Source organism: Hypomesus nipponensis, chromosome 14, assembly GCF_054491055.1.
Source record: "Hypomesus nipponensis isolate SF chromosome 14, ASM5449105v1, whole genome shotgun sequence".
NCBI lineage: Eukaryota > Metazoa > Chordata > Actinopteri > Osmeriformes > Osmeridae > Hypomesus > Hypomesus nipponensis.
The window spans coordinates 4,183,205-4,201,717 of record NC_140374.1 but is presented as its reverse complement, the minus strand read 5'-3'; the positions used below and the strand labels follow the sequence as shown (position 1 = coordinate 4,201,717).

Here is an 18,513-nt window from a genome sequence, read left to right as displayed (position 1 = left end):
CAATGAGGGGGGCAGGTGGTGTATATGAGGTTCATGTTGATTTTCTAAAACAATTTATTTTAACCTTAAATGAAGAGTACATGTTTCATGTTTAAAAATGCATCATATTTCAGATCAAAGAGCAAACATTAGGCCCCCCGTGACCACCCCAGGACCCCCAAGAGCACATGAAATTACAGTTTAATGTTTTTTTATATATATGTATTTATTAACAATGCCAAGGGGCCCCCAAATCAATTCTGCATAAGGCCCCGTAGAGGCCTGGGCCGGCCCCGATTTGACTGGTCAAGACTTCTGAAGCTGCAGTAGAATGACTTGCTGTGTTCTGGACTTCAGAGTCTATGCCAGCTTTGACCTTCGCAACAAAAAAAGGGGGATTCTAGTTTCCCATTTCAGATGTTTAACTAAAAGGATTTAATGGAAAAGGAAGTATTTTGAACCAGGTTTGAGAATAAAAAAATTTAAGAAGACAATTGTAAACATTTTGACGGGTTAAAAATAATAAAATAACTAATCTACCGGGTGCCCAACAAAGTAAACACCACCAAAATTCATCATTGGCTTCAAACCGGGAGCAAGGGATGAGGACTTGGTCTATTGACTGGTTTCTCACATTTTGAGGTATGCTAATGGTGCCACATAGAGGCAAAGGCAGTGAAGTGAATTTAAAAAAACGGGTACAATGCTTCAGCATATAAAGAGTAAAAAGCCAATTTAATAGGTGAGGCATATTGGAGTTTAGAATGTCACAAAAATTGCAAGTAAAAAAAAGAACAACAGTTTATTAGCTTCTGTACACTTTTTTTAGATGGCAGTAATTATATACAAGAAATTTACATTTAAAAAAATAACTAAGCCCTTTCAAGTACTAGTAGCCATGGCTTATGACTTCTGAAAGCATCCATAGATCATTCATCAGCATCTTCTTCACCATCACTGGGCAACTGTCTGGATCTGAAAAAAGAAAACATCACAATGGGGTATGTGTGAAATCATTGATTCCAAACAGCAAACGTATTATTATGATGATCTGCGTGAAATTGTAAAATGTCTGAACACTAAAAATGGATTCTGCAGAATGGTTAGGAGTGGGAACACCCATAACTCTGTGTGTACACTAACATACTTCCTGGGTGCCTTTGATATCCCACTGCCTCCTGCCTCTTCATCCTCCATGACAGGAAGCTGGTTTTCCTTTTCAGGTTTCCTGCCTGGACCCCCAAAGAAATCCCCGATACCCTTCTGCCAAGTTGGGGTAGGCCGGGGACACACAGGATTTCCACCAGCATATTTTCCCTTAGCTGCAAAGCATTAATATCAATTACTTGGTCTAAACATACATACATACTTTTTGTAACACAAAACAAAATTGTCATGCACTAATAAGTAATAATAAGGTGTTTGCTAAAGCGTAGTGTGCGATTGTGCATGGTCCGCCTCACAGAAGATTCTGTTTAGCACAGCTGGGCAGTAGGGAGACCAACTTACAAGGGGTGCCTGCTTGAGCACTGCTTGATGCATTGGCTGAACTGGAAGCCCCCAAGGATTTTCTGGGTGCAGATGCTGCAACGGCTGAAAAATAGTAAATTCCACAGTAAATTCCTTTGCACAAAGTTGTGCAGACTTATTTGGCAAGTAAAGCTGATTCTGAAAAGCAGTGACAAAAGGTGAAGAGAAGGATAGTAGGTAGCAAACAATCTTTCGGTTATAGGTGCTTTCATAAATATTAGACACAGCTGGAGGTATAAATGGCCCTTCCAACTTAAAGATTTATTCTTTAAAGAGTTTTGTTACATGTTTAGGAAAATACAATTTTAAAAACTACTCAAGCACGCATATCATTAATTTTGTATCTACTTCATCTAGTAGGCACTATTCGTCAAATGAAACTTTACGATCAGATGTTCACCTAGGAAAGGGCGAGAAAAGCATACTGGCTTGCCTGCCAAAAGATACAGGATGTAGAGCGCAATCTTCATGGTGTCGCTTATCAGATATACCATTAAATAGCAAATTGATGGTAAACGGAATAGAACTCTCGCTAAACAAGCTGTTTTGAAAGTGTGTCCTCTTAAGGCGCCATGCCGTTTTGGTTGTCTTCCTTGGGCGGCGAAAACTGGCGCCAGTTTGAAGTGCAGATACATCTAGCAAGCAAGCGATTCAAATTACGACAAACTGCTTAATCAAGATAGAGCATTTGATACAAATTGCAAAGATATAATGACTTCTCAGGTTTCTGTAGGCAACTAAAGTGTGGCCATTCGTGAGCGGGCTAGTTTGCTGCAACCAAATATTCTGCGCGTCGGCGCCATACCACTTACCTCAAACTCAACTGAGTTTAAAATAAAATTATTGGTGGAATACAAAATGCAATTCGACCGTTGAAAAAAACCGCAATAGTGCTAGCTTGTTAATAATAATGGAGCATCGATATGCCAACATAATGAAGAAAATCTATTTCTCAGTGTTCCAACCGTGAAGTTCCGTGAGAGATCCGTCCTAACGAGCTTGAACACAACGTAAATATTTCAAACTGTGAAACTAACGTCTGCTATACTTCAATTAATAATTGAAAAATTACCTTTTCTGTATGTTCCTGGCACGCTGTCTGCCTTGGTTCGCACCATGTTTGTTAGATTTACTGTTAAAACAATGACAACAATCAGACAACCTTCCCACACAGGACGTCTTCAATGAGACTTGCTTAGGTTCCCGCCTGGATTTAAGGCACGTCACGGTAGGAGACGTCAACACGTCAATAACGATTTTTTGTGTGTTGATGGTTACTATTAAAACATTTCCCTGATTTAAATTGTATTTACTTGTCGTTTAATTGTATTATTTTAGCCTCATCTTGATTAATCTAAAGTCACGTAATATTGACGGATTTTCTTTTTTTGTCATAAAAGAAAGAAAAAAAGCTAACAGAATTTTATAAATACATTTATAGCAGCGTATATCAATATGCATTGTCGTATTTCATTAATATGATGTAAATTATAAAAATTACGACATTAATACAATTTATTTTTGGAAAGTTTCCGGAAATGTTAAATTAAAATTGTCCGTTTTTGTACAAACATCAATTCCGATTGACTGGTGAACTTCTGAGTAAACTCCTAGAATCTTTCTACCCTACCTCAGTAGGAAGAGCAATGTTGATATGTCCAGGATATGTCTGATATATCCTAGCAATTTACCCGGAAATAATGGTGTTGGGTCACCATTTCCTGCAGTGTCCGCGTGAAACTTGCCACGCTCGTCCTCAGTAGCAATTCCGGCTTTGATAATATGACTTCAAATTAAGAGCATACTGAAACATGCCAAAACTTGTGGATTTGTGAAGGAATCTGTTTTGGTTCAAATTGAACGATTTGTCGCTACTATCATTACAAGTAGGCCTATCAGCAGCGTAAAGAGGGAAATTTATATAAGTATATTTATGATTTAAAAAGGAGATATCTGTCTTATTTGTGTTAGAAACGATCTGTAAAATAACAGTACGAACATGTCCAGACTGGATGAAATCAGGTCAATTAATAAATGGAGCCACCCGTTATTGAACGGAAACCATGAACAAAGTTCACCAGTTGACCAAATGTGCAAGAGGATAGCACAATATGAATGGACTCGTGTCTGCCTGACAAACCAACAAGGTTGATGAGACACAGAAGCAGAAAGACAGGCAGCAGTTTGCAAAAGAAAGACAGGTCCAGCAATTTTCTTGCAGCCTGAAAAGAGGGAATTGAGACAATAATTAAACTAAGGCCATTGGCTATTCTCCTAAACAGTACAACCAAACTCAATGCCCAGTCCACCTTGAAAAATTCAGATTATTGGAATGTCGCCTGCCATTTAGTCCAGATAAAAATGTTTATTTTCAGGCATCCTTAGGGCATTAACAAGACCACACAAATAATATAATATCAAAAGTAGCCTACACATATTGTTACATAATTAGATTTAATCACACCTCTTTTCCTATATATATATTTAGGCTTTATTTTAACGCCTGCCATACCCATGTAGACAAAAAGTGTATACACTTATTAGCCTATAGGCTACTATTATTCTAATTCCTGTCACCTTTCTTTTTTCAAAATTTGGACACAGAATTTGACAGGTATTGATTGAGTTCAGATTTATGCTTAACAGTAGGCCTATGTTATTAACTTGTTTACATGTATATTTACATTTTGAAAAGAAAGATAATTGGTCATAAAGTAATAAATACACTTTTTGCCTCTCAACTTTTTTGTTTTTAGAAAGGAATAACCGGAAATTAGATTCCTTATTGAGGCTGGCTTCACCCTGCTCATCCATCATCGTTGCACATTTCTGAGCTCTGGCTGTACGTGTGATATAAATTGAAAACTTAGCATGAAAGCTCTTGCATAAAAACTCACCTCATTGAGGGCGGGTAGACCTAATTATATACAGATCGGATTATACGAATAACGCCTTATTAATCGAGGGGTAAGTTGGTTGGTTAGCTAGCTAGCTAGGAGCTACTAGTAGCCATTATAAGCTGGTTAACGTTCAGTCGCAGCACTTACTCTGTTACTAGTTAGCAAGTTCACATATCCAGCCCAGGTAAAATAGTTTGGTAACTGATCTAGGTAATGGCACATGAGTTTGCTTAGCACGCTTTTAATTTCTCCAAAACTGTGCCAAACCACTGGGTAGGTTTGCTTACAGAAATAAAGGTGCAGTGCTCAGCATTTACATAGGAATTGTGGTGGGACGTAGGTTATTATTTGAGCAAACCGGCTACATTTGCTGTATAAAATGAACTAACTGGCTATTTTCTACCATACGACTTGCTGGCTGCAATCTCTGGCCAGTTTGCTGTAATAGACTACAGGCGGTATTCTGTAGCTACAGGGTGCGTCCCATTTGTCGATGAATGTCTCGTCTCGTCATTACTACTCAATTCGTCCAAAAATATGAACTTAAATCAAGGTATTTCTGCATTGTAATAGTGTTCTGTCCCAGAACTAGAGGAGGTGAGTAGGCCTACCGGATAGAAGTAAACAAACACAAACAAAAGGCCCAGTTGTATCCTTTGTATCCATTCTTTACGTTAAAAGTCCACACTGTCCTGCACAACGCAATCAAATGCTTAATTTGAAGTTAAGCACATTTTGTAAATAAACGCCAGGTGGCCATACACTTTTCTAAATGGCAACATGGTTTTTATTTACTTTGACATTCCCCCTCACAATAACAGAATCATTGATTTGAAGGGGTTCATCGAGACATTTATTTGGAGAGCTATATCTTGCATTATAGTTGTAACCAGACTATTTATGCCCATTCAAGAACTATTTTACATGCTAAATTATGAGAGTTGACGGTGTGTTGACAAGGAGCTTGTTCATAGACAGCACAATCACAAGATTGTATGTTTATCATATGCATCTTCCTTCCACAGAAAATTCCTTGTTTGTGTGAACTTACATGGGGAATAAAGCCCATTCTGAATTCAGATTTATAAATTGATGAATAGAGATTTTCAGTTTTCACCCTATCCTTTAATCATGGATACATTTACTCACAGTTTTTATTTTTGGTCCAAGTCAGGCAGCTGTTTAGACGGGCTTCACAGATGCTCATTGAACTGCACTTAAAACCCACATGGAATATACCAGGAAAAGCTCGGGAAAACAAATTGAGAAAAATTAATTCTACCTTCTCTAGATGACTTGGGGGATGGAAGGTGGGGGAAAAAGTAGTTGAGGACTATTGTAGTGAGTGGCTGAGTGGACCCTTTCCAGTAGACCTCGCCATTCTGAACACTTAAGGGAAAAGACAACAGTGGAGGGGGGAACATGTCCATGTAGTAGATCTTTGGCTTTGCATAACCAGACACTATCCTGGAAATAGGGATGGTAAGTAAGGGAAAGAAGTATTTCACAAGTTCTGAAGCAGTGATATGTGAGGGTGGCGTGACTCAGGGACCACGAGTCATGGCAGTCAAGGATCACACATACTCCGAAGACTCCCATGAGTTCATAAAATGTAGCTTACTGTTTGGTATATCTTAGATTGGTTTGTTCTTGAGTTGGTTTATGGTCTTGTAACTGTGAGAGTGTGCATTAATCATGTCAGCCCAGCCCCTCGCATATGTCATATTTCTGTTTAAAAGATGTAGCAAAATACATTACATTTTATAATGGTTCTAAAGCAATCTAATGATTTACTTGTTAGTAACTGTGTAGGCTGGTCATGTTTGATTAAAAGCCATCATGTTCCAGAGCTTTACATCAAAAGGCAATAGGATCTGTTTCACATTGCTATAGACTGGATACATTTTGAACGTTGTTGTTTTACATAATCTTTGTGAAATTGTGTGTTTTGAAACTATCTAGCAATTATGTTTTCAGATATCTGTCTTTTGCTGGGTGGATATTTTGAGATATTTAGAGAAATCCAGTCCTCATTTTATACTCATTTCCCATTTACCGAGCAGGGTTTATGTCAGTCAATTCCACTGCAGACAAATTAGTTTTCTTTCTTTCTCTTTATTTCTTTCTTTCTTTTTAGGTTACCTGTCTGAACTCTTGCCATCCACCCCAAATGTGGCAGTTGCAGTGACAGGGCTGGGCGGAGCCTTGTGGCCTGGCCCATTTGCCCACCCTAGAGGACCTGCTGAACCCTGCCAGGGACCAAGTCACTGCCTGAGCCATGGAGCAGGCCCGGGAGAAGGAGGCAGAGCGACCAGCCCGTAGCAGCAAAGCAGGCCAAGGGCGAAGTGGCCACTCGCGAGCCTCTGGATCTTCAGGTTCCTCTGGAGTACTCATGGTGGGACCAAACTTCAGAGTCGGCAAGAAAATAGGTTGTGGTAACTTTGGAGAGCTTAAACTAGGTAAGAAAGAGTTAGGGTTGTGTTGATAATTCAAATGTCTTTTGAAGCTTTCCACAAACCATAATTTAGCACATAAAACATAGTTTTTGGTTGTTAACTGATTTATGATGCAATAACTTCATATTCCAGTAATTATTAAAAATATCTTCTCATCGTATCCATCTATGTGCAATAGACAAGGCAAATTCTTATTATTGAAATCTGTAATTTAAAATACTTTACTCTTGTCCAGGTAAAAACCTCTACACCAATGAATATGTTGCAATAAAATTAGTAAGTATAATGGCCCACATTACATTTGTGTATACCCAAATTAGATCGAATGAGTCAGTATTGACTATAATGTTTATCTCTTGATGTCCAGAAATAGTTAACATTTATGTTCAGTTGTATTGTTTTATAATAATATAAATAGGTTATTGATAGTGACAAGACCCACTTGAACTGAGCCTCTCTACTCCAGGAACCAATAAAGTCAAGGGCACCACAACTGCATCTGGAGTACCGGTTCTACAAAACATTGGGTAGTACAGGTAAGACCTCCACTGACCTCCACACTTAAACTCTCATAAATCCACTCTCTCTGACAGGGTACTCTACATCTACAAAACGTATCTATTCCTTTCTGTCAAAGCAGATCATTCATTTATCCTCAAATGACATGAACTACTACACTACATTGTACACTATTGTAATGCAAAAAATAAATGACATCCTACACGGACGCAAATATCATAATCATGTTTGAGTAGGCCGGTAAGGTGAAGAATGGGATTGTCACGATTGGCAAGTTAGACACTGTCTTTTATGAACATTTTTATTTTCTCTCTATTGTGTATACAAATATTATTATTTTTATATGGGAATACAGGATCTGTATTTTTGTATGACTTTGAATAGAACACTAGGAAACTGTTGAGAGGAGCAGGGCCACAAATTCCAATCTTCCAATTTTCATACAAATCACTAATTTACTTATTACTTTTGGGGTCCTTGCACACCTATTATTCCTCCCCTTTCAGCTGAGGGACTTCCCCAGGTCTTCTACTTCGGACCCTGTGGTAAATATAATGCCATGGTGTTGGAGCTGCTGGGGCCTAGTCTGGAGGATCTCTTTGACCTGTGTGAAAGGTTCTTTTCTCTAAAGACTGTCTTAATGATAGCCATTCAGTTGGTGAGTCTATTTCTGACACCTGTTCAATATTTTGTTTTGAATTGACCAGTCAAACTTTGACCATAAAATAACAAAAGGCAAATCTTTATCAGTAAGCCAATGTACTCTATTGGTTTGTCATTCTGCCATTTGGATCCTTTTCAGCTCTCACGGATGGAGTATGTCCACTCCAAAAATCTTATCTACAGAGATGTGAAGCCTGAAAACTTCCTCATTGGGCGACAGGGGAACACAAAGGAGCAAATTATTCACATTATTGACTTTGGCCTGGCAAAGGAGTACATAGACCCAGAAACCAAAAAACATATCCCTTACAGAGAACACAAGAGTCTCACTGGGACTGCACGATACATGTCCATCAACACGCACCTGGGAAAAGGTAGAACTGCAGGTCTTCTAACCTGCTTTGCTGTGCCTTGTCTTACTCTCCTGTTCTTTTTGCCACTCACCAGTTTTGTGGTTTCTCAGCTGTGATGGGTTTCTTCACAATTTCAAGGAAATGATCTGTTTCAGAGCAAAGCCGACGTGATGACCTGGAAGCCTTAGGCCACATGTTTATGTATTTCCTACGAGGGAGTCTACCATGGCAAGGACTCAAGGTAGCCATTTATAAACATTTAACTACAAATATGAGAAATATTACACCATTTTTTTTGTAGATAAGAAAATCCCATCGTCTTAGAAGGGGATAATGTTTGCGTCTTGGTGACATGGAGGATGGCCTATGGAGTGGTCATTTTGTTTTAATATTAATTAAATTAATATTTCAATTATTTAATCAACCCATAGCATGAATAATGTGTTTCAAACAAATACGTTTCAAACGCTGGGACATAGTGGGCCACACATCAAATTGTTTTTAATATCACCTAGTTTGGGGCCAGGAGAAATGTAGTTGAGGCCAGTACACTTTCACAACAGTGAGAAGTTAAAGTAAACATTTAACCCTGTATTTTCTTGCAGGCTGACACCCTGAAGGAACGATACCAAAAGATTGGAGACACCAAACGCAACACTCCCATCGAAGTCCTTTGTGATAACTTCCCAGGTATCTGCAACATTCTTCCATGTCTCTGAAACTAGCACCTGTTTGTGATGTTTACAAAAAAAACTTTGTTGGTTCTTTGAAATGTTTTGGTTTAACAATAAGATTAACAAAAAAACGATAGATATGTTCCCATTTTCAAAAAGTACAGCAAATTCATTCCACCATTCAATCTTGTAGTTGTTTTAAAATGTGACGTGATAAAGCCTCTATTTTGACGTGGCCAAAAAACATATTTGTATTTCTATTCCGTAGAGGAGATGTCTAAGTATCTGCGCTATGTCCGAAGACTGGACTTCTTCGAAAAGCCTGATTACGAGTATCTAAGGACGCTTTTCAGCGAGTTGTTTGAGAGAAAAGGATACACCTTTGACTACACATATGACTGGGTCGGCAAGCAGATTGTAAGTAATTTGCTCACTTGTTAGAATTGGTGTGCAATTAACAATTGCCATATTGTTGTTTAGTTAGCCTGTATGCATCTATACCTAAAATATGTGTAAACCTGGCTTTATTTCTTTGAGAATTTATCTTGTCTCTTTTTTGCAGCCTACACCAGTAGGGTCTGCTCATGTAGACTCAGGTGCATCTGCTGTCACGAGAGAGAGCCATGCTAACAGAGAAAGAGCCATGCAGCAACCGCTACGGAACCAGGTACACAGAGCTAGCATAGGTCAATTCCATGAAGTTTAAGAAACAATGTATAACAGCTATGCAACATGCAGTTCTTTACAAAGTATTACAGTTCAGATGGCTTTTAATTTTTAGAGCTTAAATCGTTACATCAAAATACTGCAATCTTTCACCTTATGATTTCTTAGCCATTGCTATGCCATGTCATTTACCTCAGATTTTGTTTTTCTGCATTACCTCCCTCCATTCAATGTTCACTCACTGCCTATCCAACCCACCAATCACCCAACCAGACAGCCGCTTCAGATGGCAGGGGTGCGTGGGATGCACAGCCCCACAGAAAGACAAACTCCTCCTACCTAAGCTCCCACCTGGCTGCAGACAGGCCTGGGGGCTCGGTGCAGGTACAGCAAAATCTCACGGGTAGAACTACTCTACGGCAATGCCCCGTTCCCTCCACCTGGGAAAACAAATGTGCCCTCGGTGTAATGTAGAAATGTAACTTTATAGTTACTAGTTGCTTTTAGCTGCAGCTTCTCTCTTAGTTTGATCAACGTTACTGACGTAAATTAGTTAAGGCACTCCCTCCTCTTTCTCTGATTCCTTAGAATACAGATACCTTCCACACACATGACCCGAGTGCCTGTCCTATTAAGGTGAAGATAATGAGCCAGATTAATGAGGCCACATGTATATGACTGGAAATAAATGAGTATACTGTATTTCTTCGATTAAACGTTTATTCGGGGGCGGTGTTTGATTAGTAAAAGAGATTTAGTGAATTGTAGCTGCAGTGCAGCCATAGATAAACAAAGAATAGACAGGGAGGTCAAACACAAAGCCGTGTGTAAAATTGAAGTTGCGCCTTTAGTCGGGAGTACAAGTGCGACCTCCTTGTCTATTCTTTGTTTGTCTATGAGTGCGGCAACTCCCTTTCTTATTGGCTATCAATTAGATGTGCGTGGGTAATAGCCTACTTAACTGTCTTAAATACAAGTGTTCTATATTGTGTAGAAATCGGAAGCAGCATGCCGAAACGTTCTTACACTAGCTTTCAAACAGAAAGCTGCCAAAAGCACTCGCAGCAGCAACATCTGTAGCGCGCGAACTTGGGGTTGATGAAAGGCAAATTTGCGTGTGGCGAAGTCAGCTACCTTTTTTTTTGGTGCAGCGTTTATTTGAGGGCGGCGTTTAATCAAAGAAATACGGTATATGTCAGGAAAAGCAAAAAGGGTCAAGGCCACATTGTTGCTTTCAGACACAACACAGGAGACTGTAGGTAGGCTACGTGGTAAACTTGACATTGTCATAAAAGTGGATAAGAGTTTGCCAGACAAAACAGCATATTGTAAAACGTAAGCTGCACTTTGTCACAATGGTGTGATGTGAAATCAGCTGTCATGACCTAAAGAACCACACATTATATGTGGTGATTACAACAGTTATGTCACTTTACATACATTCACAATTTTTCTCCACTGGGACATGGTCCTCAATAAAGCATGCTTGATTGTTACTGATTCAATACCTTCCTGTGAACCTTCCCTCCAAATGCTTCAGGTGGTCAGCTCCACCAATGGGGAGCTGAATACGGACGATCCACTGGCGGTACCCTCAAATGCACCAATCACAACGCAGGCCGAGGTGGAGGTCGTGAACGAAGCCAAGTATGTGTTGACTTCTTTCTTTTGCATGTTTTTTTTTTACCCCGTTCTATAAAAAAATATTGAATTTCATTTTAATGAGTAGGCTACCGTATTTTTCCAAAATAAAGCCGCGGTTTATACCCCTATTTAACATTTTTCTTGTGGTGGTGCGGCTTATATTTTGGTGCGGCTTATAACACTTCTTTTGTGTTTTTACTCTGCCAAGAGACCCGCCCTCCTCTGACTCTGATTGGCCGTGACCTTGAAACAAACCATCAAACCAACGATGGCAGCGAGTATTACCCAATCAGGGATAGAGTCTTCACATAATGCGGGTGGGATGATTTGCATGGGATGCTGCGTTGAAACAAAATCTGAAAATACCGGACAAAACCCATTCCGTATTGATTCAAAACGGGACACGCTATTTTACTCTCAAATACCGGGATGATTCCGTATTTTAAGGGACGGGTGGCAACCCTAAACACTAGCATGGTAGTAGCATTGCTACAAGTATTATGCTAGCTAACTTAGCCCGGAAGCTAACTAAAGCTAGGTAGCTACCATTTCTGAAAAATAGCTTGGGTTTTGGGGACCGTAATATTTAGAACTCACGCGTTTAAACGTAAATATTAAATTCCCGGGCAATTTAAAACATATTCATTACGCACTTACTTTTCTTTTCAAAGTGTGTTACACAACAGCAACTAAAGATTGAAACATTTTGCAAGGTTGGCGTTTAGAGAAAAGATGTCACTACCGTCACCAGCTTTGGGAAGTGGGAGAACATGCACAGCCTCTCACATTTTGAGGATAGTCCCTGATATGATTGTAAGATTTACCATATACAGTGAGGAATCCACAGGTAGTGCCGAAAGTTGCTGTTATTATGAATCCAACATAACAGTAATAGAGAGTTAAAATAATATGTATAAATTATATAATATGTTTTAACTAGAACAATTGGGAAGCTCTTCCCAAAAAATTACATGTTTCTTTTAGTTATACAGCAGTAAATGTTGCATTAATTTATGTTTTTGGTGTAAAGGAGAGGAGGAAAGGCCACCAAAAACAACCAAAGCTCCGACTGCTTCAGTATTGTGTGTGTGTGTGTGTGTGTGTGTTTTTCTCTATGTACTAGTATTAATGTCTGTCTCTTCTCATTCTCTCTGTAGCTGTGTGAAAATGCTCAACCTGTGGTGAGTTCTCTCTCCTATACTTATCAGTCCATCATAGGGTCTGGGCCCGACTTAAACAGTTCAACTCCTAAATAAGACCATCTTACCACAGATACAATAGGACAACACATGGGGTCTAACTTTAAGGAATGGTTTACCAAAAGACCACTCATATTTCAAGACTTTGGAACACATCCTGTCTTTAACATCTGATGTCTAATCTGGTACAGTGTTGAAGACACAAATCAAATATGTGGAGCAAATACCAAGGTGTCCTGAAAATGTGGATGTTCTAAACTGCATGGCTTTACAGAAATTGTTTGATTAGGGCAACTACACAGCTAATGTAGCTTTTTATGTATTTTTTATGTTCATGGCCCTTCTTGGCTAGGAACTGGAAAGAACATGGCCTTGCTCTTACGCCATGCCACTGTGACTCCTTGTTCCCCACTTACACACACTCAGTGTCATTCTCTGTACTTCATTTATTTTAACTTTATTTTAGTTTTATTACATGCAACAAGTTTAAATGTGTATTGTCAGGATAGCATGGGGTTTTCTTCGGTGAGACATAGTATGTTAAGTTCACCTGGAAAATATCTTCATCTCGGTCCACAGGTGCTGTTGTTTCTTCAAGCGAAAACGAAAGAAGAGCTCTCCAAGGCACAGATGAGCTCCTCACACTGTGTCCTCATGAAGAAATGCCCTCCTTTAGGACGGGGGGGGGGGGGGGGGATATTCACTAAACAAGAAAAGTGGGATACTTACTTAATGGTTCTAGGCCCACTGAATGGAATTATTCAGACAGAATATTAGACAGACTTAACCCTTAAGTCCTCTATTTTTTTTTCTTCTGCTTCACTTGTCTTTCTTTTGACATTTGGCCTTGTCAAAAATGACAAGAGGTTCAAATGCAGGCACACTTATTTTCTGTACATCACCTTTTTTTGCGTTTCTCTTTAACTTTTTTCTAAACTGGAAATCTATCCAGTAGCCTGTTGCTCTTGATCTTGTCTTTGACTGAGAGACAGTTTAGTCTCTTGGACTCATTTGTCTCTCAGTTTTCTTTCTCTGTATGTATGTATCATTCTCTGTTCCTCTATTTCTCCTCTCTTAACCATCCCTGGTGCAAATAACAACTGAATTTAAGACTTATTTTATGGGTTTGTGTGTTTCTTATTGATACATATTCATGTTTGTACATAATGTATATATGGATGGACTGGCATGGGGAGGTTTATTTATTATAATCCATGCACCCCTCATAGCCATTGATGTTCAGGCATTAAACCTCTGTACAGTTTTGGTGCAATATATTACCATGGCTTTGATTAGGAGCTCCATTGTACTTTTCTCTTCTGAATGATGTGACCCTACATGTCAGATGTTAACATGCTTCATCTCCTTGTCTCCAAATTTCTACTGCTTTGTTTGTGTCTGTCAGTTTGGGGTTGCAGAATGAAGTTGATCCAAAATCTTGATCTTGTATACGCTTTGCTTCATCGTCTCTAAACACTAATCAGTAGAATGTTTGAAGTCGGCCCAGACATTGGAGGCCCGTTCTGCCACCAGCCTGTTTGTCTGTCTTGTAAGTGTACAGGATCTGGGACAAAGAAAGTAGACTTAGTTTTGCTGAGTACAGTTTATCATTGACATGTCACTGCTCCTTCTTCTGGCCTGACCATGTGATGCCTTAATCAGACCACCTGTATAAAGCGCCTTTCAGGACAGGTGCCTGTGCACTGCATTGAGACACCAGCCATGAAAAGGACAAGTCTGTTACCATGACGCTCCCTCACTGCTCTAATGGCCTGTCACAGACACTGTTGACCTCAATCCTTACTTCGTAGGGTATGTCCGCTACCAAGACCATATTGTCTTGGCTGAATTTATTTGCCTCCTTGACCAGTTTTAAGAAAATAACTTAATAAACGGGCACAAAAAGCTGGAAGTAGGTCCAGTCTTTCATGCGGCCAAACACTTGGGATATACTGAGGTCATTGAATACTTGTGGAAATGATCGCATTCCATGCTGTTCTCACTTTGTTTCTACTAATACTGATTCGACTATGGAGACAATGTTTTTCTCGATCTCCAGATGTGCTTGTCGTTATTCCTCGGGTGCAGGTGCCGTGCCCTCTTCTATTACGAATGTTAAGGTTATAAAATGCTAAACGTGGCAAAGATGATGTCTTGCTAAGCACCAGTGTTTACTCCTACCAAGTATATGTTGTTTGAATTCATTTTGTGTATTAAATGTGAACCAGAAATGTATGATGTGCTGTATTTTAGCCATTTTTTAATCAAAAACCTTGCATTTTGGTGGGTGAAAGTAGTGAAAGAGGTTGGTTTACTTCTTCTGCTCCTACTGTGAAAGTGTTTATAATTCCTGTCAAATTATTGCTACCATGGATAATATGATCAGTGTTTTCTTCCCTTATGTAAACAATGGACGGAAAAACAGAACATAAGTTTTCTTTTTTTTTTTTTCTCTTCAATTTCATTGTATATTTGAAATTGCATAACTCCACGGTAGATGTTTAAACCCTAAACCAAGGTTCCTGTGAATGTGTTTCTATGTCCAACATTATCTCATATTAAATGTTATTTGGCGTAAACTGCAGATTTATAACACTTCATCGAGTGGATCACCCTAGTGAGTAGGGAAGCTGCCTTTTTTGGCTTCTTATATTTGTACGTTTCAAACCAGTTTTGCTTCTTTTCTTTTTTTTGAGACGAGCAGTATAGATGCCTTTTCCACTATGACACTTTTTAACTTTTGGTAAATGTATTTGATTTACATCATTTATTCCAGTTGGACAGTTAATCCCAAAATCCAAATGTATGATTAAATTGATCAAGGTTTGGCCACTTGCATATTGGTTGTCCTACCCCATTTTCCTCTCCCACTTAAGTTCCTAGAGTACTCTTTGATACATGTCTGTCTAGATGAATCGTTTAGAGGGCAGTCCATGGACAGCCAAATACACAAGACAATCCAAAGGCAATTGGTTGTAAACCTAAGACACTGCAGTGACAGGCAACACAACACTAGTGTTCCAGATACACTTACATTCAGTTTGCATTTGTTCCACACTCTTTGTATGCCTGACTCTTATTGTTTATAAGTGACTTAATTGTCATTAATGGAAATAGAGCACAGGAGCTGCCAAACTTGGTGCAAATGGTTTATGTCCATTGTGTTATGGTTTTAGCCCAGCCACATTTGCCACTATGGGTTCATTTAAACGCCTTGCACATTCTAGTTCTGGTTGTTTAACACCCACCTTTACCTTCACACTTTTTACTTTGATGTCAGTCGTTGTATGAGGATGTTCTAACTATAGAGAATGTGTATACAAAGTTATTACACCTGATATTTCTTTGCTCCCCAGTGCCAGCGTAGCCTTCCCCTTGTGCCAGAATTGTTCTAGTGCTTACATTTAGACATGATGCTTATCAATTGCCCTAAAGACAGTGATATATAGGAAACCTATATTGGATTGAAATTTTGTTTCTGGCAAGTTGAGATTTTAGGCAAGTATTTTATTTCAACATTTATAAAATGTATAGTTGCATTTCTGTCATTTATACACAAGTTTTTCCTTTTCATCAACATTTTATTTAGGTGGATTAAGCTGACTGAGCATCATAAAAGAAAGTTGATGTGATGGATTTTGCTTTTTTTGTCAGTAATGTTAACCTGCGCGTCTCCATCATTCTCACAACCAAAGTAATTTGCTTGGCATCTTTATTTTGTTATGTCTTTTTTTCTGAGGCACTGCTTCCCTTGCGCCAATGCTACAGGACACCAAAAGTAATTGAATTGTGAAACTCGCATTAAACCTCTAAATCTTTTCTCATCATTCTTTTGCAAATGTGTGTCGTGGTGGTGGGGGTCTCACAACAAAATTGATTTTGCCAAGAGGTCATGAAAAATTACATGTTTTTCAGAGAAAGTAAATAAAAACTTGACTTCTTTCCTCCTCAAAATGTAGGGAAACTTTGTCTCCTGTTAATGGCTGTTAATGGTTACTTTTAAAGCCATGAAAAATAGTATTTAAAATGTGTTATGAATATTATTGTGTTGAAATGTGAAATTTTAAGTGTATTTGGACCTACCCAACCTGACCAAGGGCTGCAGTTGTAAAGTGTTCTTGTTTCATGAGTTTAATTTAAAGTTACAGGAAAAACCTTTTTCAATATCTGTTTTAGATGCCTAATTTCAAAATTAAGCAGAACATGTCACAATACCATACAATTGTACTACACACAAAAGAGCACTGAACTTTTTTTTTTTAACAATAAACACCCACAACATTTTCTCTTGTCCCTGCCTCTCTTTTCTCAATGGATAGACATGCTCAACATTGCTCAAATGTGTTCATTAGTAAGTTCTCTAAGATTCGCATAACTATATTATAGTCAGTGAAAAGATTCCTATTATTTTTAAAGCTAGTGGACAAACGTATTTTCATTTTTTTTAGACAGAGCCCCTCAGCCCACAGATAGAGCCCCTCAGCCCGCAGACAGACACCCTCAGCCCGCAGACAGACACCCTCAGCCCACAGATAGAGGCCCTCAGCCCGCAGACAGACACCCTCAGCCCGCAGACAGACGCCCTCAGCCCACAGATAGAGGCCCTCAGCCCGCAGACAGACGCCCTCAGCCCACAGATAGAGGCCCTCAGCCCACAGATAGAGGCCCTCAGCCCGCAGACAGACACCCTCAGCCCACAGATAGAGGCCCTCAGCCCGCAGACAGACGCCCTCAGCCCACAGATAGAGGCCCTCAGCCCACAGATAGAGGCCCTCAGCCCGCAGACAGAACCCTATTTTGCCATATGAGTTACAATACTAAAATAAAATATAGCTGCAAGCAGCAATGGTGGATTCCTCCTCCACATTTCCACATCTACAACCATTTAAAAATTGACAATTCTTCACAAATTGTCACTGTAGATAAAAATTCATCCTGCAGACATTATGGGTTCTTCAGACTTTTGTGTTCCCAATGAGACATAATGGGGTGAAAATGCCATCAATTTAAAAATAGACAATTGGGGCGTGGCCTGTAGCGCTACCTATGGGCAATGGTAGGCCATTTGTGGGGTGGTAGTTACTCATGGTCTATGCTCTAAAGGTTTCAAAATGTGGAGAACTTTTTACCATTGCATACCAAATCGGAAATACAATACTACCAAGATGCACCAGGGCTTTTGCTTCACGCCAAGGAGTGAGGGGTGAGGGCTTGATCAGGGCGGTTTTGGGCTTGTGGGATGTGCGTCGCTCTAAGCTTGCGTGTGTCAAGGGCCTAAATGTGTCAGCGATAATTGATTGCGCGAACTGTGGAGCAAGAGAGACAGTCATGTTAAGAGCCTGCAATATTGGCTAGCAATATTAGCCAAGCATGCATATTTCAAATATTCAAAATCTTACATCTTACATTCAACTATTTCTCAGATTTGTGTACTAAACATTGTCAATAGTCTTCATATGAACTTGTGATTGAATCTGAGTATCTGTTTATGACTATAGAAGATGTGTGTGTAAAGCAATATTTTAGCGTTAGCGGTACATTTGATTTCCCTTAAAATATTTTTGGGACATATAAAGTTGGCTTTGTACATAGTAATAATATTGTGTAAATCTTCCTCATGTGTGGAACAGATCAAGTCCCCAAGTCAACATGGAATAGATTTATGGACACATTAAATATGTGCAACAGGTGTAAATTCATCAATATGCTAATAAATCCGCCATATTGTATTGCATTCCTTTTTGCTACATATCAAATTGAAAGACGTGTATCCTACATACACATACATGGACACATTATTATTGTACAGAAAAATCCAATATGGCCGCCTTTATGGGTTCCTGAGGCTTTTTTGTTCCTCATGATAAATCAGGCATATGTGCAAATGTTCAGAATGTTGGGACTTGTGGGCTGGAAATGGCATTCCTTTG

At 39.2% G+C, this 18,513-nt stretch overlaps 2 protein-coding genes across 3 annotated transcripts; one reads left to right on the top strand and one right to left on the bottom strand.

The window, feature by feature from the left end:
* Positions 1-695: 695 nt before the first annotated feature.
* Positions 696-2,741, bottom strand: pclaf (PCNA clamp associated factor). Its single transcript, XM_084672353.1, has 4 exons — positions 2,582-2,741; positions 1,489-1,572; positions 1,127-1,301; positions 696-954 (listed from the first exon to the last, which is right to left on the bottom strand). Exons 1-4 carry the CDS (start codon positions 2,625-2,627, stop codon positions 909-911), a joined length of 351 nt encoding a protein of 116 aa, XP_084528479.1. The 5' UTR covers positions 2,628-2,741; the 3' UTR covers positions 696-908.
* A 1,568-nt stretch (positions 2,742-4,309) lies between these two features.
* LOC146258285 (casein kinase I-like) lies at positions 4,310-16,867 on the top strand. 2 transcript variants are annotated; one of them, XM_084672043.1, is made up of 14 exons: positions 4,310-4,351; positions 6,547-6,868; positions 7,101-7,141; positions 7,332-7,401; positions 7,891-8,042; positions 8,187-8,421; positions 8,556-8,641; positions 9,006-9,090; positions 9,343-9,491; positions 9,637-9,741; positions 10,014-10,124; positions 11,281-11,387; positions 12,542-12,565; positions 13,163-16,867. In XM_084672043.1, the coding sequence occupies exons 2-14, from the start codon at positions 6,688-6,690 to the stop codon at positions 13,215-13,217; spliced, it is 1,401 nt and encodes a 466-aa protein (XP_084528169.1). In that variant the 5' UTR covers positions 4,310-4,351; positions 6,547-6,687; the 3' UTR covers positions 13,218-16,867. The 2 variants fall into 2 exon arrangements, with proteins under 2 accessions (XP_084528169.1, XP_084528168.1); XM_084672042.1 differs by having other exon boundaries at positions 4,311-4,476.
* Positions 16,868-18,513: the final 1,646 nt, after the last annotated feature.